Source organism: Sebastes umbrosus, chromosome 18 (assembly GCF_015220745.1).
Source record: "Sebastes umbrosus isolate fSebUmb1 chromosome 18, fSebUmb1.pri, whole genome shotgun sequence".
NCBI classification, from domain to species: domain Eukaryota; kingdom Metazoa; phylum Chordata; class Actinopteri; order Perciformes; family Sebastidae; genus Sebastes; species Sebastes umbrosus.
The window spans coordinates 28,903,083-28,927,286 of record NC_051286.1 but is presented as its reverse complement, the minus strand read 5'-3'; the positions used below and the strand labels follow the sequence as shown (position 1 = coordinate 28,927,286).

General features: G+C 43.5%; 1 protein-coding gene across 1 annotated transcript in view; it reads right to left on the bottom strand.

Moving 5' to 3' along the window:
- Positions 1-24,204, bottom strand: part of mdn1 (midasin AAA ATPase 1) — a 127,696-nt gene that overhangs the window by 78,364 nt on the left and 25,128 nt on the right. The window contains exons 21-38 of the mRNA XM_037750648.1: positions 23,856-24,003; positions 23,589-23,696; positions 22,238-22,389; positions 19,838-20,016; positions 19,392-19,600; positions 18,249-18,395; positions 18,000-18,141; positions 17,776-17,910; positions 16,092-16,230; positions 13,342-13,474; positions 13,013-13,143; positions 10,114-10,252; positions 9,742-9,856; positions 9,298-9,558; positions 9,020-9,217; positions 2,690-2,898; positions 2,339-2,461; positions 2,000-2,197 (exon numbers count right to left, since the gene is read on the bottom strand). Coding sequence (XP_037606576.1) covers positions 2,000-2,197; positions 2,339-2,461; positions 2,690-2,898; positions 9,020-9,217; positions 9,298-9,558; positions 9,742-9,856; positions 10,114-10,252; positions 13,013-13,143; positions 13,342-13,474; positions 16,092-16,230; positions 17,776-17,910; positions 18,000-18,141; positions 18,249-18,395; positions 19,392-19,600; positions 19,838-20,016; positions 22,238-22,389; positions 23,589-23,696; positions 23,856-24,003 — 2,866 coding nt within the window. The remainder of the gene's footprint in view (positions 1-1,999; positions 2,198-2,338; positions 2,462-2,689; positions 2,899-9,019; positions 9,218-9,297; positions 9,559-9,741; positions 9,857-10,113; positions 10,253-13,012; positions 13,144-13,341; positions 13,475-16,091; positions 16,231-17,775; positions 17,911-17,999; positions 18,142-18,248; positions 18,396-19,391; positions 19,601-19,837; positions 20,017-22,237; positions 22,390-23,588; positions 23,697-23,855; positions 24,004-24,204) is intronic.

The window sequence follows — 24,204 nt, the reverse complement described above, 5'->3', positions numbered from 1 at the left end:
TACGATATATGGACATGACCTCCATAATTTTTACATTATCGACTTATCGTACGATATATGGACATGACCTCAATCATTTTTACGTTATCGACTTATCGTACAATATATGGACACGACCTCAATCATTTTTACGTTATCGACTTATCGTACAATATATGGACATGACCTCCATCATTTTTACGCTATCGACTTATCGTACGTTATATGGACATGACCATCATTTTTACGTTATCGACTTATCGTACGATATATGGACATGACCTCCATCATTTTTACATTATCGACTTATCGTACGATATATGGACATGACCTCCATCATTTTTACGTTATCGACTTATCGTACGATATATGGAAATGACCTCCATCATTTTTACGCTATCGACTTATCGTACGATATATGGACATGACCGCCATAATTTTTACGTTATCGACTTATCGTACGATATATGGACATGACCTCCATAATTTTTACGTTATCGACTTATCGTACGATATATGAACATGACCTCCATCATTTTTACATTATCGACTTATCGTACGATATATGGACATGACCTCAATCATTTTTACGCTATCGACTTATCGTACGATATATGGACATTACCTCCATAATTTTTACGTTATCGACTTATCGTACGATATATGGACATGACCTCCATCATTTTTACGTTATCGACTTATCGTACGATATATGGACATGACCTCCATCATTTTTACGTTATCGACTTATCGTACAATATATGGACATTACCTCCATAATTTTTACGTTATCGACTTATCGTACGATATATGGACATGACCTCCATCATTTTTACGTTATCGACTTATCGTACGATATATGGAAATGACCTCCATCATTTTTACGCTATCGACTTATCGTACGATATATGGATATGACCTCCATCATTTTTACGTTATCGACTTATCGTACGATATATGGACATGACCTCCATCATTTTTACGCTATTGGCTTATCGTACGATATATGGACATGACCTCCATCATTTTTACGTTATCGACTTATCGTACGATATATGGACATGACCTCCATCATTTTTACGTTATCGACTTATCGTACGATATATGTACATGACCTCGATCATTTTTACGTTAACTTATTGTAAAATATATGGACATGACCTCGATCATTTTTACGTTAACTTATCGTACGATATATGGACATGACCTCGATCATTTTTACGTTAACTTATCGTAAGATATATGGACATGACCTCGATCATTTTTACGTTAACTTATCGTACGATATATGGACATGACCTCCATCTTTTTTACGTTAACTTATTGTACGATATATGGACATGACCTTGCTGACCTTGGAATTGCCTGTTTAACCAACATTTTTGCCAACATGATGCCAGAATAATTGCTAACAGAGCCCGAGAGTCTATTTTATTCATTGTTTTGATATAGTGGTTTTATTTTATTTATGTTTTATTTTAGTATATTTTAATATTTTTTTTCACATTCCAATTTCAATGTCTGAATATTAAGATTTACAGTTAATTGCTCTATGAAAGGTTGTACTTGCATTATTATGATTATATATTATCATTATATCAGAGGCATAAGATGATCTGAAAATGACAATATCTTTTATAGCAATTATTTCTGGGACAATATATCGTCCAACAAAAGTAGTTATTCTGACAGGCCTATTCATTCATTTTCTGCTGATCAAAGACCCAATTAATCATCTCAGCTTTAAACAATGAATTATATTATTTTACATTATATCACTAAACAACAGGACATCATCAGGACTAAGGCTGATGTAACTACAGGATGTGAATATCAATGTTTTTCAATATTGGTTGAATATTTATGTTGAATGTGTTCAAGTCAACTATTAATACAATGGATTTATAAAAGACTGTTGTAAATTCCATGGTAAATGACTCCAATGGTGATTGTGTGTGTTCTTACTGGAGCTTGTGTGGACCTTGTTAGTATCATCATCATCATGTAGAATGTTCCTTACCTGAGTAAATCTGTTCAGGAAGGATTTGGGCAGTCCCTTACGCCCACCGCCTTGAGTGAAGGGGTTCTGGCAGCCGAAGATTTTGGTCTTCTCCTGCTGAACCTGGAAGCTCATCCCCAGTTCAGGAATGTAGATCTCTGCTCGGTGATCGAAGCAGGCGTTCAGACCCTCCAACACCGACTGAGAGGCCAGGTTCAGCTGTCACAATGAGGAACAAGTCTAGTCAGTTTAATGCTACAGGTTATATCAACATCACTGGATGCAAAACAAACAAAACAGGCTCTAAGCCATAAAAACTGGTGTACAAAACTGTAAAACTGTCTGAACAGTGGTCCTTACCTCGTCCAGGACAACCCAGTGGCCTGCCTTCAAAGCAGCCAAAAGGGGGCCGTCGCGCCAAGCAAACTCTCCTCCCTTTCCTCCCTCCACAGGGAGATCTGTTCCAAACAGATCAGTAACATCCTGCCAGAGAGGACACGTCATCAGCATCAGAGAGGACACGTCATCAGCATCAGAGAGGACACGTCATCAGTATCAGAGAGGACACGTCATCAGTATCAGAGAGGACACGTCATCAGCATCAGAGAGGACACGTCATCAGCATCAGAGAGGACACGTCATCAGCATCAGAGCCACATAGTATCTGAAGTTCATTCAGAGCTTTTGAGCATTGTTCATATAAAGGCTTACCGTTTGCTCTGACAGGTTGATTCTGACCAGATGGTTCCCAGAAGCCTTTGCCAGCGCCGCCACCAGACTGGTCTTTCCTACGCCAGGTGAGCCCTCCAACAGCACGGGCCTCTGCAGCTTCAGCGCCCGCAGAAGCCTCTGGGCGTTCACCGCGGTAGTGCCCGCTGCGATGGCGTAGTCTGACAGGTCACGGCTTTCAGTCTGAGGCCCTGGGTGGACGTACAGTAGAGAGGAATGAGCCGTTGGATTGAAGCACGACGAGAGAAACTCAACTGTATGTGAACATTAAAGAAGTCTGTGATAACCAAGGCTTTATTTTCCTTTAATACAGTTTCACCATTTGTAATCATCGGGGTGGGGGGGATATGGGGCTGAAAGTTACTTAAAGGTCCCATATTATGCTCATATTCAGGTTCATACTTGTATTTTGTCAAAGTTAACACAATAATCCATCCCAGCCACCGGTACCAACCATGTTATACTAGCTTGTCATGAAGGAGGTTAAATAACGCTCCAAACTTATGCTAAATTTTAGTGAGGAAAAACTGTCATAGCCATTTTCAAAGGGGTCCCTTGATCTGAAAATGGGTTCTATGGGTACCCACGAGTCTCCCTTTTTGATTTGAGCATCTCTTTTATGCTAAATGCAGTACCTGTGAGGGTTTCTGGACAATATCTGTCATTGTTTTGTGTTGTTAATTGATTTACAATAATACATACATACATACATTTGCATAAAGCAACATATTTGTCCACTCCCATGTTGATAAGAGTATTAAATACTTGACAAATCTCCCTTTAAGGTTCATTTTGAACAGATAAAAAATGTGCGATTAATTTGCAATTAATCGCGGTTAACTATGTACAATCATGCGATTAATCCCGATTAAATATTCTAACTGATTGACAGAACCAGAAGTCACACGAGAGGGTGGAGCTAAGTGTTAAGTGCTTAGTTACCTACTGCGCATGTGTTACCTACTGCGCATGTGTTACCCACTGCGCATGTGTTGTCTATTACTTTTACGTTTTGTCGATGTGCTGGCAGTGGCCACTGTTGAGTAAAGTCTAACTATGCAAAGTTGTCGTTGTAATTGTTGAGTTAACATTGGTAGCAGAGGATGTCCGCTGGCAATTACAAAGTTCCGCCGGCGTTTGACGAGAAGAAGTCCTACGACAGTTGGAAAAATGAGGTTGAAATCTGGAGGCTCGTTACCGACCTGGAGAGGAAGAAGCAGGCTTTGGCAGTTGCCTTGTCGCTAACGGGAAGAGCGAGGGACAATGCGCTGGAAATCGCCGCAGTGGATTTAAACAAAGACGACGGAATGACTACACTTCTCACGAAACTGGATTCCGTGTTTTTGAAAGAGGAAAAAGATCGCCAGTATGACGCCTACACGGAGTTTGACCGCGTCACGAGAGAAAATGGAGTCTCTATGATTAATTACATTGTCGAATTTGAACGGAAATACAACAGAATAACTCAGTTTAAAATGGAGCTTCCAGATGCTGTGTTGGCTTTCAAGCTACTAGATACTGCTGGACTTAATGTTAAAGACAAACAGTTGGCGCTTACGGCCTGTTCAAGCCTCTTGTTTGTTAACATGAAGTCAGCCTTGAAGAGGATCTTTGGCGATAATACGCCACTAGAGGGTGCTCGTGAGCTGAGTGTGAGAGGGGATGCTGCTGATTCTGCCTACTACACACGCTTCACCGGCAGGCGTGAAAGCAAGCCAGCTTCACACTTTCCTGTGGCTGTTCAGGGCACAAATCCACTCGACAGATATGGAAAAAGATCAAGATGTGCAGTTTGCCAAAGCACATATCACTGGGCAAAGGACTGTCCACACAAAAATGAACATGCAAAATTGACTGAGGATGAGAGACTGACAGATGTTGAAGAATGCAACATTACTTTGTTGTCAAAAGAATCATTGTCTGACACAGAGATCTTCATGGTGGAATCCTTAGGATCAGCTGTTATTGACACAGCTTGCACCAGAACTGTGTGTGGAGAAAAATGGCTTGATGATTATGTCAGTGGACTAACAAAGACTGAGTTATTGAAAATGAAGGACACAAAGAGTGTAAGATCATTCAAGTTTGGTGATGGGAGAATTGTTCATTCTACAAAAAAAAGTCAAAATTCCAGCTATGATAGGACAGACTAAATGTAAAATTGAAACAGAAGTTGTCCCAGTAGATATCCCATTGCTTTTAAGCAAAACTTCACTGAAAAGAGCAGGTGCTGTTTTGGACATTGAAAATGACAAAGCCACTATGTTTAAGCAACCAGTGAAACTTGAACTGACATCTTCAGGACATTATTGTGTGAACTTAAGAGATGAGAGTAACACAGATGAAAACGAGATCCAAACTGAGGATGACATTCTCACTGTGACAGACAACATGACAACAAAGGAAAAACAGAAAGTTCTGTTGAAACTACACAAACAGTTTGGACATGCTTCAGCCGACAGACTGAAAAAACTACTGGCCTGTTCAGGTGATGATGATGAATGCACCACAATTCTCCAGGACATTGTAAACAAATGTGAGACATGCATCAGATATAGGAAACCAAAGCAAAAGCCGGCAGTAGGCTTGCCTATGGCCTCAACCTACAATGAAACTGTAGCTGTGGACTTACATGAGCTAGAGACAGGAGTGTGGTACCTGCACGCCATTCACCACTTCACACGCTTCAGTGCAGGGAGCATTGTCACCACTAAGAAACCCAGGGAGATTGTGAAACACTTTATTCATTGCTGGATAAGGCTTCATGGTCCTCCACGCAGACTGTTCAGTGACAATGGGGGGGAATTCAACAACGAAGAAATGAGAAACATGGCTGAAAGCTTCAACATTGAAGTGAAGACAACTGCAGCTTATAGCCCATGGAGCAATGGGCTTTTGGAAAGGCATAATCAAACCCTCACTGAAATCCTGTTGAAAGTGAAAAGAGACAATGGATGTGACTGGAAGACAGCCCTAGACTGGGCATTAATGGCAAAAAACTCTATGCACAATGTGCATGGCTATAGTCCTTACCAGCTGGTGTTCGGACAGAACCCAAATCTGCCTTCAGTTCTCACTGATAAGCCACCAGCTCTAGAGGGTACTAATATGAATACCTGGCCAGCCCAGCACACCGCAGCATTACATGCTGCAAGAAGAGCATTTACAGAAGCTGAATGCTCTGAGAGGATCCGAAGAGCACTTCGGAAACAACTGCGGCCCATTGATGACTGATACGAGACAGGCGACAAAGTCTACTACAAACGGATGGATTGTACAGAATCGAAAGGTCCAGATGTGGTCATCGGCCAAGATGGTGTGGTGATATTTATGAGGCATGGAGGCACCTATGTTCGCGTACATCACTCCAGGCTTCAAAAGATAGATGGCTCACAAGCAGGGCCGGGAGAAATGGACAATCAGCTGGAAGTGACTGAAAATCATATCGCCTCACCAGAATCTGGGCCAAATGAGAATAACTATGACACTGAAGATGAAAGTGAAGAAGAGATATCTACAAATGAATCTCTTGATGCTGAGGATAACAGTGATCCCCCTCACACACCAATACAGCCTGAAGGGGGTAATCATGGTCAATCTGACGCCTCACAGACACACTCAACCACGACTTGTGAAGGAATTAGGCTGAAAATTGTACAGTTAGTTACATATGCAGATAGTGGAAGTGGCCAAGCACACACTGCAAAAATCCTCAGCCGTGCAGGAAAAGCCACTGGAACATACAAAAACTGGTACAACTTGCAGTACACTGAGCCTGAAGAAATTTCTGGCACAACAGGATCAGTTGACCTAGGACAAGTAGAAGATCCTCAGGTGCTTCCATCTGAGCATGCCCAGTTATGCGCTGACTGCCATGAAGATGACATACTTATTGTGAATGATGATGCCTTTATGTCTGCCAAACACGCTGAACTCAGCAACTGGAAAAAGAATGAAGTGTTTGAGGAGGTGACAGATGAAGGCCAGAAATGTATCTCTACAAGGTGGGTGTGCACACTCAAGGAGACACCTGATGGTGTTGTACCTAAAGCTAGATTAGTTGCAAGGGGCTTTGAAGAAATGAACACTCAGGAGCTCCCAAAAGACTCACCTACATGCGCCTCAGAGTCTCTGAAAATGATCATGGCTGTAATATGTCAAAAGAAATGGCAGCTGAACTCCATGGACATTAAAGCAGCCTTTTTACAAGGTAAAGAGTTAACCCGAAATGTCTATATCCGTCCTCCTCAAGAAGCTCAGAGCACAGGAACTCTATGGAAGTTGAAGAAGTGTGTTTATGGATTAGCAGATGCTTCTTTGTATTGGTACAACAGAGTGAAAGACACCATGCAGCAGTTGGGAGCTACTGTGTCACAAGTTGATCCAGCAGTGTTCTACTGGCTGGATGACTCCTGTAATGTGATGGGAGTTCTTGCCTGTCATGTGGATGATTTCATCTGGGGTGGTTCAGAAACGTTCTCCACAGCAGTCATCCCTCACTTGAAAGCTGCTTTCCAAGTTGGACGTGGAGAACACAATAGCTTCAGCTACATTGGAATGGAGGTTCACTCATTGGAGGATGAGATACAGGTGCAACAAAGTATGTACATAAAGAATCTGCAACCATTCCTGTGGACCCCACCAGAGCCACACAGCGAGAGGCTCCTCTAACAGACAATGAAACTGACATGCTAAAGTCAAAGATTGGACAAATATTGTGGGTAGCAAGACAGAGTAGACCCGACATAATGTGTGACATATCTATCTTGGCATCCAGTACAAAGAATGCTACTATTCAGACTCTGCACTGGGCAAACAAACTTATCAGAAAACTGAAATCAGAAGAGGTGACCTTGAGGTTTCAGCACTTGGGAAAAGACAGCTCCCTTAAACTGGTGGTGTTCAGTGATTCCTCAATGGGAAACCTTCCAGACGGAGGCACTCAAGGCGGACACCGGGTCATGCTGATGGGAGAGAATGGAAGATTCTCACCTATATGCTGGCAGTCAAAGAGGATCAGGAGAGTTGTCCGAAGTACTTTAGCAGGAGAAACTTTGGCATTTGCAGATGGCATCGACAGTGCAGTTTTCTTAGCTACTCTCTACTCAGAAGTTACCACAGGTGATTGCACACGTAACAATTTGCCCATTGTGTGTGTAACAGATAATCACTCTCTTCTTGATGCTGTTAAGTCCACTAAATCAGTCACCGAAAAGAGACTTCGACTCGAAATTAGCAGTGTCAAGGAGCTCATCCACTTAGGGACTATCCAGCAGATCATGTGGTCAGCTACCAAGGAGCAGCTTGCTGACTGCTTGACTAAGAAGGGGACATCAGCACTCGTTCTACTGAGGGCTCTCAGTGAAGGTGTATGCCGACTTAAAGACTAAGTGGACTATACAACAAAAAAAACCTTCTACCCTCAAACTGTTGTCGTTAAAGTTGCAACTTTAAACCTGTGTATATGTTGACGGTTTTAAATAACAGTAATGTTTGTTTTTCTTTAAAGAAAAAGGGGAGTTTGTTAAGTGCTTAGTTACCTACTGCGCATGTGTTACCTACTGCGCATGTGTTACCCACTGCGCATGTGTTGTGTATTACTTTCACGTTTTGTCGATGTGCTGGCAGTGGCCACTGTTGAGTAAAGTATAACTATGCAAAGTTGTCATTGTAATTATTGAGTTAACACTAAGTACAACCAAACACTGAATAAGACGTTTTTAGGCGACCACAATGTTACAGTTAACTGTGATGAAGTGTGAAATCACACTGTGAAAGGGTTAAAGTTGTAAGATGAATACACGGACAACTCCCAGACAGGACAAAGCCTGGTAGCGACCTGTCAATCACAAGGTAGCCCCGCCCTAAAGCATCCCCTGCTTTATGGTCTATTTGACTCTAAATGAAACCATAATTTACTAAATGAACATCATGCTGTATTGAAGAAGACTTGAAACTAGAGATTGAGACCATAAACTCATGTTTACAATGTTTACTGAGGTAATAAATCAAGAGAGAAGTAGGCTCATTTTCTCATAGACTTCTATAGAACCAGAGGAGTCGCCCCCTGCTGGCTGCTAAAGAGGATGCCGGTTTAAGGCTCTTCAGCATTGACTTCACCTCTCAGACCCCGAGGTTGTCCCCCTGGTCATACACTGCCAGAGGCAGCTCTATGGAAGGAATGTGCTGATATAAAGCATTTGAATGTGTAATGTAAGGTTGGCGAGGTGTGAACAAAAACAGGAGAAGCAGATGATATCGGACAAGAACGCAGCATCTTATAAACCTGTCAGGAATCAGTCAAGTTCATACCTAAAGCAATGTAGAAGGGGTCGATGCCGAAGAAGTCTTCCCCCCACTGGGGTTCCCGTGGCAGGCTGCTGTCGTAGACTCTCAGGGCGTCCAGCATCTCCTGATCCAGCTTGGTCATCTTGCTCAGCCGCTGTTGCAGATAGCCCAGGCACAGCCGGCGAGCCAGGAGCGCGCCATCTGCAGAGGACACCGTGGTTCCTGAAAATACAAAGGGAGCCTCGGATCACAGTTCACACATCACATTCTCAGTGGAACTAAAACATAAGCCGTCAGCTCACCGGAGCCGATGCCGTCTATGTAGACCAGACATGCGGCGTGGATGAAGGCGGTAACGGTGTCCAGTCTGAGGTCCCACTCCGCCTCTTCTTCATCCTCAAGGGCTCCCATGGTCATGAAGCCATCCTCGTCCCGCTCGCACACAACGTTGAGGAAATTAACCCACGACAGGATGTCTCTGACGCTCCGGATGCAGCGGCGGCCGAAGTCCTGCTGGCTCAGCCACTCAATGAAGTCCAGCATGAGCTCTGCGATGTCGCCGCCTGTGTTTCACACCAAGGAAACCACATCAGTCACACAGTCTACATTTGGTTATTGTTTGGTTTCACATGAACCCTTTGTCTTAAAAAAAGTCTTCAAAATGAATTGTTATCAGGACTTGTGAGTGAATAACAGGAACTAAAACTTGTTTCAGCATCAGTCCCCTCGTCTCCAGACTAGTTTACCATCGAGTGAGAGGCCTGAGCGCAGGTTGTGATGGATGATCTGAACCAGGTCACTGCGGCTGTTGCTCTGAGGACACCAGATCTCTGTGAACCGGTTCCTGAGGGCCGGAGAGAGCTGTCCCAAAACAGACAGACACAAAAGTCAGACTACATACAGTTCTGCTAGGTTACTCTTAACGCACATTCATACATTTTAAAAAACACGTTAAACCTTTGGGACAAAGAGTCTACCTTCAGACTGGGTGGAATCAATTACAGGCAAAGGGAACAGTCTTTAGTAGGACTTGGGAGCATCGTATCAGCAGTTCTGCTGCTACCTTCATCCTCAGATCCACTAACAATGCAGTGGAAACGTTCTTTTTGTAAACCTACCTCTTTCTTGCCAAAGTCTCCTCCAGGATTCATGGTGGCAACCAGACGGAAACCTGCAGCTGCTCTGATCAGCTCCACGTCGTCATTGTCCCCGCTGCCCTTCTCTGCCAGGAAGAGGGACTTCTCTGTCTCTAGAACACTGACATGGAACACAACACACTGTCAAGGGCTCTTCTTAGTCTCTTACTCACCTGTATGTGGTCGGAAATGGGGCGATACGTCATGTTCATGTTCATGTTGGATTTTGTGGTTCAAAATGCAATATGAGCACAAAATGCAAAATATGTCATACAAAGGGTAACAAAAGTACACTTTGTGGCACTATGCACTCACAAGTGTTGTAGAAGTGCACTCTGTTGCATATAAACTGGGGAAAAAAAGTTCGGAAACTTGTGTTTGATGGATTATTTCTCTGTTGTTACAATGCTAATGGTCATTGTATTTTACATCGTTGGAAAGCCTGTTTATTTACCTTCACAATGATGTCCAACTTGTAAGGATCATGCATTTGTGGGATGAGCAGCACAGCTGATTATGTGGGGAGCGCCCAAGAAAACATTGCCAAAATGCTCTGCCAATGGTAAACAGTGTATTCTCCTGTTGGTGTTGACTCTTGTTTTGAGTTGTTTGGTGGATTGGATGATTGAACTCTCTATCAGTAACAAGCAACAAACAAGACATATTGGCTATTTTACACTTTATTCATGTAATACGCCGTCAGGAGCCTCAGTAGCGGTGGAAGATCCATACGCAGCCACAACAGCCTGGCACCTCCTCCTCATGCTGGTCACCAACCTGGTCACACGTTGCTGTGGGATGGCGTTCCATTCCTCAACCAGGATTCGTTGCAGGTCAGCCAGCGTGGTTGTGTTGGTCACTCTAACACGTACAGCACGCCCAAGCTGATCCCACAAGTGTTGAATTGGGTTGAGGTGTGGACTCTTGGCAGGCCGTTCCATTCTCTCTACTCCCACATTGTGGAGGTAGTCTGTGATAACCCTGGCTCTGTGGGGGCGAGCGTTGTCATCTTGGAGGATAAAGTTAGGTCCCAGATTGTGGAGATATGGGATCGCCACTGGCTGCAGAATCTCATCCCGATATCTCACTGCATTGAGATGGCCTTCAATGATGACAAGCCTTGTTTTGCCAGTCACAAGGGAACACACAATCATGTTGGCTGACCTGCACCGAATCCTGGTTGAGGAATGGAACACCATCCCACAGCAACGTGTGACCAGGTTGGTGACCAGCATGAGGAGGAGGTGCCAGGCTGTTGTGGCTGCGTATGGATCTTCCACCGCTACTGAGGCTCCTGACGGTGGATTAAATTAATAAAGTGTAAAATAGCCAATATGTCTTGTTTGTTCCTTGTTACTGATAGAGAGTTCAATCATCCAATCCACCAAACAACTCAAAACAAGAGTCAATACCAACAGGAGAATACACTGTTTACCATTGGCAGAGCATTTTGGAACATTTTTCTTGGGCGCTACCCACATAATCAGCTGTGCTGCTCATCACACAAATACATGATCCTTACAAGTTGGACATCATTGTGAAGGTAAATAAACAGGCTTTCCAACGATGTAAAATACAATGACCATTAGCATTGGAACAACAGAGAAATAATCAACCAAACACAAGTTTCCAAACTTTTTTTCTCTTGATACCCAATATGATACCACGATAAAAAGCAGAAGAACAAATGTCATGTGTATACTGGTTTTGGTGAATTTATTATTAATCCCTGATGATCCGCCTCTAGTTTCTCACCAAAAGATAACATTTGGACACATCATGATAACGTAATAATATACCTTTACCCAATACTAATTTTTACTGAACAGAGCCTGAACGCATCATAATGTGCATGCAACCTCCAATGGAGGCAGCGGTAGAGCAGCAACAGCTCTCATGTCCTGTGAGGTCAAATTACTGTTTTTCTTAAATGGAGTCTGGGGGCTTTGGTGAGAGCATAGATAACAGCTTCAGGAGGACAGATCCACCATCACGTCTCTATTGATAATCGGATTGTAGCTCACTGGCATTTAAGATATTTAAGACCTTTTTTGATATTTGGATGAGGGATGTCTTTATCTTTGTTGTTATTTATCACTATTATTACAATTATTTTTGATATGTATATACACATGGATGTAGTCACTGAAACTGCTATTTATATGTTAGTTCAATAACTCCCAACGACAACTTTGCATATTCAGACTTTACTCAAACTTGAGCTTGACATCAACAACAGCAGCTACAGCCAGCACATCAGTAAAACCGAAAGTAAAACACTTAACACATGCGCAGTAGGTAATCAAGCACTTAACATATATATATGTACTTTTACTTCTCTCTTTTTATTATTATACGATATGATTGTTTACCTGCTTACACGCAGCCTAATGTTCCCTCCCCATGTTTTCCAGCCTGTGCTGAATCAGTTTCCAACTAGGGGAGGCTATTTAAGTGGATGTGAGTCTCAGATCTGTTTGACTCTGATGAAGAGGCAGCTGGCGCCGAAAAGTTAGTCTTTAATAAAGTTTATTGCCTTAAATCTGTGCATTCCAGTGTGCTTTGGACCTCATCTCTGAAGTCTCTCCTGTTACAAGATCCACCATCACGTCTGAACTTGACGAAGGAGATATCCTTTATTCTACCGTACAACAACTTGATGCAGTTTACCACCGTGCCGTGCGTTTCATTGCAGGAGATAAATGTCGTCCTCATCACTGAGTACTATATGAAACAGCAGGCTGGACCTCACTAGCAACAAGAAGAGAACTACACACTATCCTTTCTGTTTCTAAATGTCTCCTACTAGAACAGAGCAGCGTGCGTGCAGCGTGCGTGCAGTGTGCGTGCAGCGAGCATGCATGCGCGCGTGCGTGTCTACCTGTTGAGTCTCTCCAGCACCGAGTCGTCAGCCAGTGAGATCTCATCCATGAGAAACACTCCTCCCTCCTTCATGGCCTGCACCAAGGGACCGTCATGCCACTGAAACAGCCGGCTGTCTTCACCATCAGTCTACACACACAGGAAGGAGGAGGAGAGGACCACATGTCACATCACAAACTCACAATCTTCTCCTTTTCTCTTTAAAAAGTCAATGCATAGATTTGCTTTACTTAATGGCTCCATTTTATTTAACCTTTAACATTTAAGACTCTGTCCGATGCCCAAGGTTTTTACATTTCCACCCAGGCAGCGCCGAGTCTTCAGTACCTGATGCATGTGTCTGACAGGTCGCAGGCCTCCCAGGAAGTCAGACGTCTCCATGTGTAGGTGACAGTTGACTGAGAAAAACTTCTGTGCAGCCAAAACAGCAAACAGCTGGCAGATTGTAGTCTTCCCACATCTGGTGAGGGAACAGGAACAAGAGCTTAAACCTCACACACTCATACAGCTCTTTAAATCTGCTGGTCTTCACCAACTAGACACTCTTACACACTCTTCAAATTTCATATCATTTTTTTTGTCATTTCACAAATTACATTCATTGATTTCTGTTAACTGCTTATTACCATTACCTAACATCAAGCCTGCCATGCTAGCTGCTCTGTGAGGCTTTTCTTAGCTTGAATGCATAATCAGACCTGGATACGTCACTCGCGCTATTGCAGTGAAAAATCCCCCTGCGGCCCACAAAGCATTTTCCCCATAGACCACCACTGTAAAAGAGATGTCTGGAAAAATGTTGACAGGACTCCTCCAACTGCTAACAAGGTCCATTATGACTCTTTCTATTAGGAATGTTTCATCCATGGAGGTCTTATATTTGTAAAACTTTCCTCGAGCCGAGAAAAGATGCCGTCTTAGGTTCCAGTATCCAGTTCTTATAATCCATTCATGGCACAGCAGGGCTTTAAACTAAATGCTAACATTCACATGCTAACAGTGAAAATGCTAACATGTGTTATTACACGGCTGTGTTGAATACTCCATTCTGATGTCATTTCTCTATAACAGACCGTTACTATGTATAGCAGACTGTTGCTATGTATAGCAGACCGTTGTTATGTATAACAGACCGTTGCGATGTATAACAGACCGTTGTTATGTATAACAGACCGTTGCTATGTATAGCAGACGTTGCTATGTATAACAGACCGTTGCTATGTATAGCAGACCGTTGCTATGTATAACAGACCGTTGCTATGTATAACAGACCGTTGCTATGTATAACAGACCGTTGTTATGTATAACAGACTTTTGCTATGTATAGCAGACGTTGCTATGTATAACAGACCGTTGCTATGTATAGCAGACCGTTGCTATGTACAGCAGACCGTTGCTATGTATAACAGACCGTTGCTATGTATAACAGACCGTTGCTATGTATAACAAACCGTTGCTATGTATAACAGACCGTTGCTATGTATAACAGACCGTTGTTATGTATAACAGACCGTTGCTATGTATAGCAGACGTTGCTATGTATAACAGACCGTTGCTATGTATAGCAGACCGTTGCTATGTATAACAGACCGTTGCTATGTATAGCAGACGTTGCTATGTATAGCAGACGTTGCTATGTATAACAGACCATTGCTATGTATAGCAGACTGTTGCTATGTATAGCAGGCCGGTGCTATGTATAGAAGGCCGTTGCTATGTATAACAGACCGTTGCTATGTATAACAAACCATTGCTATGTATAGCAGGCCGTTGCTATGTATAGAAGGCCGTTGCTATGTATAACAGACCGTTGCTATGCATAACAGACCATTGCTATGTATAGCAGACCGTTGCTATGTATAAGAGACCATTGTTATGTATAACAGACCGTTGCTATGTATAGCAGACCGTTGCTATGTATAAGAGACCGTTGCTATGTATAGCAGACCGTTGTTATGTATAGCAGACCGTTGTTATGTATAGCAGACCGTTGTTATGTATAAGAAATTGATGTTATGTATAACAGACTGTTGCTATGTATAGCAGACCGTTGCTATGTATAAGAGACTGTTGTTATGTATAACAGACCGTTGCTATGTATAGCAGACCGTTGATATGTATAACAGACCATTGTTATGTATAACAGCCTGTTGCTATGTATAACAGACCGTTGCTATGTATAAGAGACCGTTGCTATATATAAGAGACCGTTGTTATGTATAACAGACCGTTGCTATGTATAGCAGACCGTTGCTATGTATAAGAGACCGTTGTTATGTATAACAGACCGTTGCTATGTATAGCAGACTGTTGCTATGTATAACAGACCGTTGCTATGTATAGCAGACCGTTGCTATGTATAACAGACCATTGCTACGTTGCTATATATAGCAGACCGTTGCTATGTATAACAGACCGTTGCTATGTATAACAGACCGTTGTTATGTATAGCAGACCGTTGCTATGTATAACAGACCGTTGCTATGTATAGCAGACCGTTGTTATGTTTAGCAGACCGTTGTTATGTATAACAGACCGTTGCTATGTATAACAGACTCTGATGTCAGACTCTGGCGTAACGTTGTTGTGTCAAAAATATTGATTTCTTTAGTAAGTAGCCGTGCAATAAGCGGGATAATGTACAGCTAGCGGGTCATTGTTTGGAAAGAATCCCCTTCAGGGCGATGAGAGACCCCTCCGCTTCGTGTCGGGGATTCTTTCACAACAATGACTAGCTTGCTGTACATTATCCCTTACATAATGTTCACCATGTTAACCATACAAAGTACAGCTGATGAGACAGTTTTTTGGTCATAAATCAACGTATAATTTTGACCTGATGGTGGCGCTAGACTAGAGGAAATGTCAGTGCATTACCAAAGTTCTAAGAATTCATCATGTGGGATCCACGAATGTATAAATGTACAAAATCTGCTCTCAGTCTGTCCAGTAGTTGTTGGGATATTTCAGCCATTACTGGCTTTCCTAGAGCCCTGCCGCTAGCATAGCTACAAACACCACATCTATTTGACTCTAATCTTCTTACAGACAGAATGAACAGGATGAATGAGCCTTACCCTGTGTCTCCTACCAGCAGGACAGACTCGCCGAATCGAAGCGCCCGTCCCACCAGCACAGCTAGTCTCCTCATTCCGTATGTCCACACCACATGGCGAAACTCCTCCGGGACTCCGGCGATGCTGTCGATGAAGGGACCTGCCAATCAGAGCATTGAGCCAACATGATGCTGCGTTCATCAGACAAGCTAGATGGTGAATAGTTGACTGGAAGTCTACAGCGTCTACTTCCTCCTCACCTTCTAAGTGAACATTTAAAAGAGCTCAAAATCAGCCTAAAGAAATACGGAGTTTAAAGGGATTCTATGTAAGAATCAGAAATGTCTTGTTAACAGAGACACCTGTGTCCGTTAAGTCAACGAAAGTCAGTGTCCTGTTGCTGGCACTTATGCTCGCTATACATAGACATGAACGAGCATCGCTCAACACAGTGAGGAGACACACGTCAGCTAAAAGCACAATATCACTCTATATTTCAGCTGCTTGGCAGTAATGTTAGCTGACCAGACCAAGGTCTCTCCATGAATCAATGCTGATCCTAGTGTTGGCTTTTCCTGCCTCAGCCTCCCGACCGTGGCCGGAGGGAACAGGGGAGACGCCGGAGTTTTGGTCGGACACGATAACGTTTCTCTCTGCGGAGCCCCGTCACTTCACAAGACACGGGAAACCTCTGTTGGTCTGGAGGAGCTGCAGCAGTTATTTCTGCACAAACGTCCACTGTACATTCACTAGATATTCTCAGGTGTCGCTGTCCTGATAAGAGTAGCAGGCCCTCTGCTGGATACGCTATAACAGATCCCACATGCTTACATCAGGCTACGTGACACAAGGCTACTGCACATGCAGGAGCCGCCGCTGGAAAGTGTCTTTGTCAAAAGAGAAAAGTGGACGGAGTGTCGGGTTTTCTAAGAAAAATGGAGCAGCTCCTCTTTCTTCACAGAGGTAAATGGGAAGCCAGTGTGCTTGGTGTGTTCACAGCACCTTTCAGTGCTCAAGAAATATAATATTTGGCGCCTCTCTTGGACTCATCATGGTGAAAAATATAAAAACATGCAAGGAGAACTGAGAACAGAGAAGATAAATTAATTTTTAGTCGTAGCCGACCATTCATCTCGTGTAAATGGATTTTGCTCATTAATTGTGAACATTTCAGGAATGTACTTGTACGTCTTTACACTAAAAGAAAGGGAAAACTTTGGAGGTGTTGTTATTTATTATGCAATGGTTTTACTGGTCCGGCCCACTTGAGATCTAATTGGGCTGTATGTGGCCCATGAACTAAAATGAGTTTGCCTACGCCAACCAGTCAAGTGTCCAAAATTTCATCACTACATCATTTTATCCCATTAGATATTTCGGTGGAATTGTCATAATTAGCATATGAACGTTTTGTGAGGTCACAGTGACCTTGACCTTTGACCACCAAATTCTAGTCAGTTCATCCACGAGTCAAAGTGGACGTTTGTGCCAAATTTGAGGAAATCTCCTCCATGCGTTCATGATCGGACGGCCATCTGTACGTACGTATGTAGAGCTGAAAACATGATTCGCTGTCGCCGGCGCAGAGACATAAAAAGATCTGGCATTGTTCAAACCAAACCAGCTGTTAAAGAACAACGCAGTGCGACTAAGAGGTGGCCCTGGATCAGTGTGGGGTAATCGAGTGTTGTTACGTTCCACTTACTGAACTGGCCGGTGACCTGTTTCTGAGAGAAAAGGTTTTCAGAGTTCACCGTCCTTTTGAAGTGTTTCTCCAGGATGGACAGGATGGTGGCCTCTTCCTCGGGCTTCCTCACACGTCCTGCTAGCAGCATGTACCCTGATGAAGATGGAAACAACTTTATCTGAGGTTTCAATGGAACACGGTTGTCAGTTGGTGACTCAACAGACACGTCTGACAGGCCTCACCATCATCAGCCAGATGCTGCAGCCAGTCCTGAGAGGCGTCCGTCCGCTCGTCCAGCCTATAGCGCTCTGCCCAGCGGAACAGGTCTCTGAGAGTGATGAAGCCATGTTTCCCCGCAAACACAGAAGACCCCCGGCGTAAGGACTGATGGGGGAAAACACATTTCACACATGAAGTAGGATCACCCAAAACAGGTAGGTAATACCAAGAGATAGGCAGGGTACACATTCAGTACAAGTGTGTACACTCACCTGTAGATCTTGCATGACCTTGACCAGCTTGGTGCAGTAGGATGGAGGCAGGCTGCACCTCTGGTGGAGGATGGTCTCCAGATCTCCACTGGGCAGCTCATCAAAATGTAGCTCCACAAAGCGGTTCCTGAAAGCCCTGGAGAGCACCTGGAGAACAGTCAGGAGTAAAGTTATTAGATGAGATGTGATCCAAGTTGTCCATGTTGAGAGATGGTTCCTCATTCTCAAGCTCATTATGGAAACAAAAAGAGAATGGAGCTTTTCATCTTTTAAAGCCATCCTTGGTAAACTTCCTGTCTACAAGCCGCTTCACACCCAGCATGGATCTTCATCTGAAAAATGTGCATAGACATTAATAAAAAATTATTTTGTGGGTTCTTATGAACGCTTGTACACTCCTGCGGAACATTTGTGCAACGGAAAAAATCATCTGACGGACAGCGATTCCACCTCCAGAAAGGTTGACCAATGAAATCCTTTGTTCCAAATGATGTCATACCTCCAGGTCAAAATGGGGGAACGTCTTGTTTGGTTTCTCGACACCCGATACTGTACGACGAACACAGCGACGACCACCTCAACAGCCAAATAAAGGACAACCAATGGCTTAGCCCATACTTTATATGTTGGTCACGGCCAGGCTAGCAAACCGCTATCACACTAGCCAGCCAGGAACATGCTAGCAGAAGTCACATCAGCTCTCCGAGCTAGCTGGCTTGCTAACCGTCAGAGTGGCTAAGCTAGCTAGCTAGGTCGCTAACCAGACAATTTGTTTTTGCAGTTTAATCAAGAGGGAAAAGGCTGTGTGTTCATTCATATTAGAAAGGTTTATCCCCTTGAAAGATGAATGTGCTCAGCAAATTTGATGCCAATTGGTGCATAAGATTTGAATGTTTCTTGTGGATAAAAGGACATTTTGACTGAAAAGTGTTTTTTCAAGATAGATGAGTTGAGTCACCAAGACATTAGAATTCATCCTCTGGGGACTACCCATACCCATAATCACATTTCAAGGCAATCTGTCCAGTTGTTCTGGAGCTAGCTCCATCTGAACCTGTGTGTATGACCAGAGGGGATCTGAAGCTAACCTCACTGCAGCCATGCCATCGGACAACTCTCTCTCAGACCGAATCAACAGTATACCTTTCTACCAGCGTAGAGACCAGGGGGATTCTGGGTAGCAAACAGCAGGAATCTGGGGTGAGCCTTGATGACTTCCTGTGTCTCGGCCACAAAGAGCTCCCTGTTGTCATCGAGCAGCCTGTTGAGAGCCTCCAGGACGTCAGTGGGGGCGAGGTTCAGCTCATCCAGGATGATCCAGTAGCCTTTCCTCATGGCGTCTATCAGAACGCCTGGAGCAGAGGGACAAGCAACATCAGTCTCATGGGAGTCCAATGGTAGACCCTTTCTCTATAGCATGGTTCAAATGCTCATTTCTGAGCTTATTATATACAAGTATAAAGAAATAAACAATATCAGATATTCTGAGTGTTACTGTTGATGCTGCTCACCCAGAGATATATGTTTCAGATACTCTACAAGGGCCTAAGAAATATGAACCTGGTTCTTTTTAGCGCTGGTATTCGTACCCTCTTTGAACACCAGCTTGCCCTTGTCGTCTGACGAGTAGCAGCCTATGTACTCCTGGATGTCGGTGTGCTCGTGGTTGTTGATTCTCACACACTGGTTCCCCGTGGCAGCAGCCAGCCAGCGGATCAGACTGGTCTTCCCCACGGACGTCTCTCCCTGGATCAGCACCGGGTGAGTCCTGTGAGGCCCAAACATGGAGAGAGAGAGTGATGGGAGGGCAGTAGAGCGATGTTGTAACCTGAGTGTACTAAATCAACCTAAAGGGACACTGAGTGATGAGGAGGGACCGCTGAGTCAGATACAGACAATAATAAAATCAGACATTTCATATTTCTCCCCATTGTATGAGAATTACATATAATCTTCAAATAATTCATACCTTCAAAGCTGCACGATCAATATTCTTACATTAACACCTCATTAACAACACATCCAAGTAATGCAGCTTTAATAGTGTTCAGTCATTCTGACTAATGGGTTCTTCATCAACACACTACAGGGTGTGAATATATATTCAACTGTTGGCCAAAAATCTCAATTAACCCTCTGAGGCCCGCGGGGCCGGGGGCGATCCCGACCGAACTTGACTGTCTTTCACAGGCTCCAACAGGTTCAGGTTTAGGGCTAGACTGAAGCTACAGATATCACATGAAACTAGAAAACCTAAAGAATCCATCGGTACCAAGTCATGCTGCCATGTCATGTCTAGCATGTCGGTAAGGAGGATAAAGAACGCTCCAAAGTTAGGCTACATTTTGGCGAGGAAAAACTGGTATGACCATTTTCAAAGGGGTCCTTTGACTTCTGACCTCAAGATATGGGAATGTAAATAGGTTCTATGGGTACCCACGAGTCTCCCCTTTACAGATATGCCCACTTTATGATAATCACATGGAGTATAAATGTGTTATTGTCTGATTGTGTGAATATTTATGCATACTGGGGTCCCTAAACAGTGTTGAATTCCATAAATTGTGTATCACTGTAAAGCTGAGACTCTGGTGGATCCAATGAGCCCAACTGTATTCATGTGTGATGATGTTAGTCCCCCTAGGAGACATTTCATTGACCTCTCTGTATAAAATGACCTGTGTTGACCTCTAGGATAATCACAGCCTCATGAAACTTTACAGCCACAAACTAGAGACCTAGAGCATTCAGAGGATGGATGGATCAAACTAGAGACCTAGAGCATTCAGAGGATGGGTGGATCAAACTAGAGACCTAGAGCATTCAGAGGATGGATGGATCAGACTAGAGACCTAGAGCATTCAGAGGATGGATGGATCAAACTAGAGACCTAGAGCATTCAGAGGATGGGTGGATCAAACTAGAGACCTAGAGCATTCAGAGGATGGATGGATCAAACTAGAGACCTAGAGCATTCAGAGGATGAATGGATCAAACTAGAGACCTAGAGCATTCAGGGGATGGATGGATCAAACTAGAGACCTAGAGCATTCAGAGGATGGATGGATCAAACTAGAGACCTAGAGCATTCAGAGGATGGATGGATCAGACTAGAGACCTAAAGCATTCAGAGGATGGATGGATCAAACTAGAGACCTAGAGCATTCAGAGGATGGATGGCTTTCCTAGCTAGATTGACAATAAGGGGGTTGCAATTCTTGCAGAAATCTCCAAATCTCAAAGTTTTTGATCCCAAATCACAGCATATCTTTTTCTATGGTGTTCCTCAAGGTCTTGGTGTCTTAATGTGGTATTTTGGAGGGATTATTGATCATTTTTATCAGTTCTCCAGTGGTTAATATTTTTTTAAATTTAGCATCAAATCTGTGTAATAAATGGTATCAACCCAAAAACTGCTGCAACAACTTATGAGACATAAGAGAGCAAGGGAATGACCATCATATACTTCTATCATCATGTTCTAAACCCTTATACACTTTTACTATTCATTTTAAATAATCAATCATTAATCAATCAATTAATCGACTAGAACAACTTGACCCACACTGCTGAGGTTCCCAGCTTTCAGATGATGTACACCACTTCTATGTGACATCTACTGTTGACCTGCTATCTCCCTCAAAAGACCCCCTGGACCCCCCTAAATACCCTCTAGACACCCCAAAAGGCCCACTGTCACCCCCTAAAAGCCCCCTAGACCCCCCTAAAAAACATCTAGACTTTCCTCAAATTGAAAGTTGTTATTTTGTATACCACAGTGTACTTGAATACACTATGTGGTCAAAAGTATACGCTATGTCAACATACTTTTGTGTACATTTGGTCTCAGACTGTTTTGCATGAACAGATCACTGACTGCAGGAGGATTCATTCTCTCCTAAAGGACCAGAACCAGTTCTAAAAAAATTAACGTCTGGACATTTATCGGGGGAATTCTGGGTAGGGAGGTCAGGCAGCAGTTTTCCTACCCTGCAGACACCACTCTGGCGAGGTCGCGGAGGTTGAGTTTGACTGAGGCGGTGAGGATGTAACTGGGATCCACAGCTGGCTCCATCTCCCCCTGGGACAGCCAGTAGCCCTCCACCTCCACGCAGGACCGGCCTGAGGGCGCCGGTATGGGCTGCAGGAAACAGAACAACAGGCTTTGTCATCTGTTCACAAATATCCTTGAGTACATAAAGACGACATTTAAAACTCAACTCTTTACCTAAACCTTTCTGTGGTACTCAAGAGCTGCTGCTGAGGACTTTAAAAACCCACATCAGGAAACCCTGAAGAGGAACATGTTTCTGAAATCCTTTAGTCGCATCAATTAAGCAGCAATCAAAAAAACTGCAAAGTGCATTTGTGTTGAAAAGTGCAGCCGAGTGGTGAGTAGGACTCTAGATGGTCACCCTAGATCTGCCAAAACTCTGCCCGATGACCTATCCTCCTGACCTCAACCATTAAAGATCAACACCTAACCTCCAAAACCAGCGGCCCAACTGGGTTATGGCAATATTTATGTCATTTGGACATCGCTTTACGTTCCGATCCTTGCATGTGGGAGCGAACCATAGTGGTGCTCAGACTCAACCCAACCAAGAGGAGCTGGTACTTCTGTGGTCTGGACGTGGTCTGGCTACAAAAAAGGAGAAAACCATCTTCTGCAAAGTGGGCCATGTTGTTGAAATCTTTGATACATTGTATTGACGGGAGTCTATGCCTCTATGTTTTTGTATTGCCACTATATAATATAATATGCAATACACATATAGTGTACTTAAAGCTGTTTTTCTTTTGATATTCTACGTGTTCATACTGTGGGCGAGGCCTGGATTTAGTTACGTTTTCTCTATAATTTCACGTGAAACTGTTCTGTTCATTTTGCACTAAAGTTCTTCATTTAATACTCAGAACTTTCATGTGTCAAGTATTTACTTCACACAGCAATATACAAAATAGGCTTTACCATGAGATTATTTCATATAGAATATGTATTAATTGAATTGCCAGAAAACATGATGGATATGGTGATATACAGTATACATTGTTATGAAATGACCTATATGGAGATAGAAGATTCCGGCCACATTGCCCAGCCCTACTACTGTATGCCCTCTAACCATCTTCGCTATTGGTTATCACCATCGAGGCTCTGCTGTTCATCCCCCGTTTTTACCACCTTGAGTACAGACACAGCACTCAGTAAAACATTTCACCCTCTCATCCAGAAACTATTCTTTTAGATAGAAGTTAGATTAATATTCACACATACAACATTTACCATAAAACATGTTTAACAGGCAGGAAGCTGAAGTAGCTCTCAGAAAGTCTTACTTGTTTGAGACACTTGGTGTTCCCCATCAAGATGTGCTGACACACCAGTTTCTGGACCAGAGGGTGAGAACTTCTGTCCAGCTGAGTCAGGAAGCTCAGGCAGAAACCCTGCAACCAGGAATCACAATCAGGTAGACGGTCAACTTGGAATACATGCAAGTGATGATCTAAACTTCCTTCAGCACCCACATACAGTATACTAACCCCTAATATATAGAAACCCACAGTACTGCCATGTCAGGAGATGAGAGAATGATCTTCTCCTACCTCGTAGAGTGAGCGCTGCACACTGCTGCAGGGGTTTGCTGCCACGTACTTCAGTGCCCTGCACAGAGTACGCAGGCTGTAGTGGGGTCTGTGGCCCGTCCCGTCCACCAGATGGGAGCTGGACTCCCTCCGTACTGCCAGGTAAAAGCTACACACAAACACAATACATCAGTATACACAGTAAATCAGCTTGAGCCTGCTGCGGGCATGAAGAGGGAGGAAGTGAGGTTTAGGTTGGAGCAGAGTTGTTAAGAAGAGGACTGACGTGCTATTTGAATTCTAGGACTAGAATGACACTCGGAGACCTCCGCCAAGGCGCGTGACTTTAAAAACATTGTTCATTGTGCCA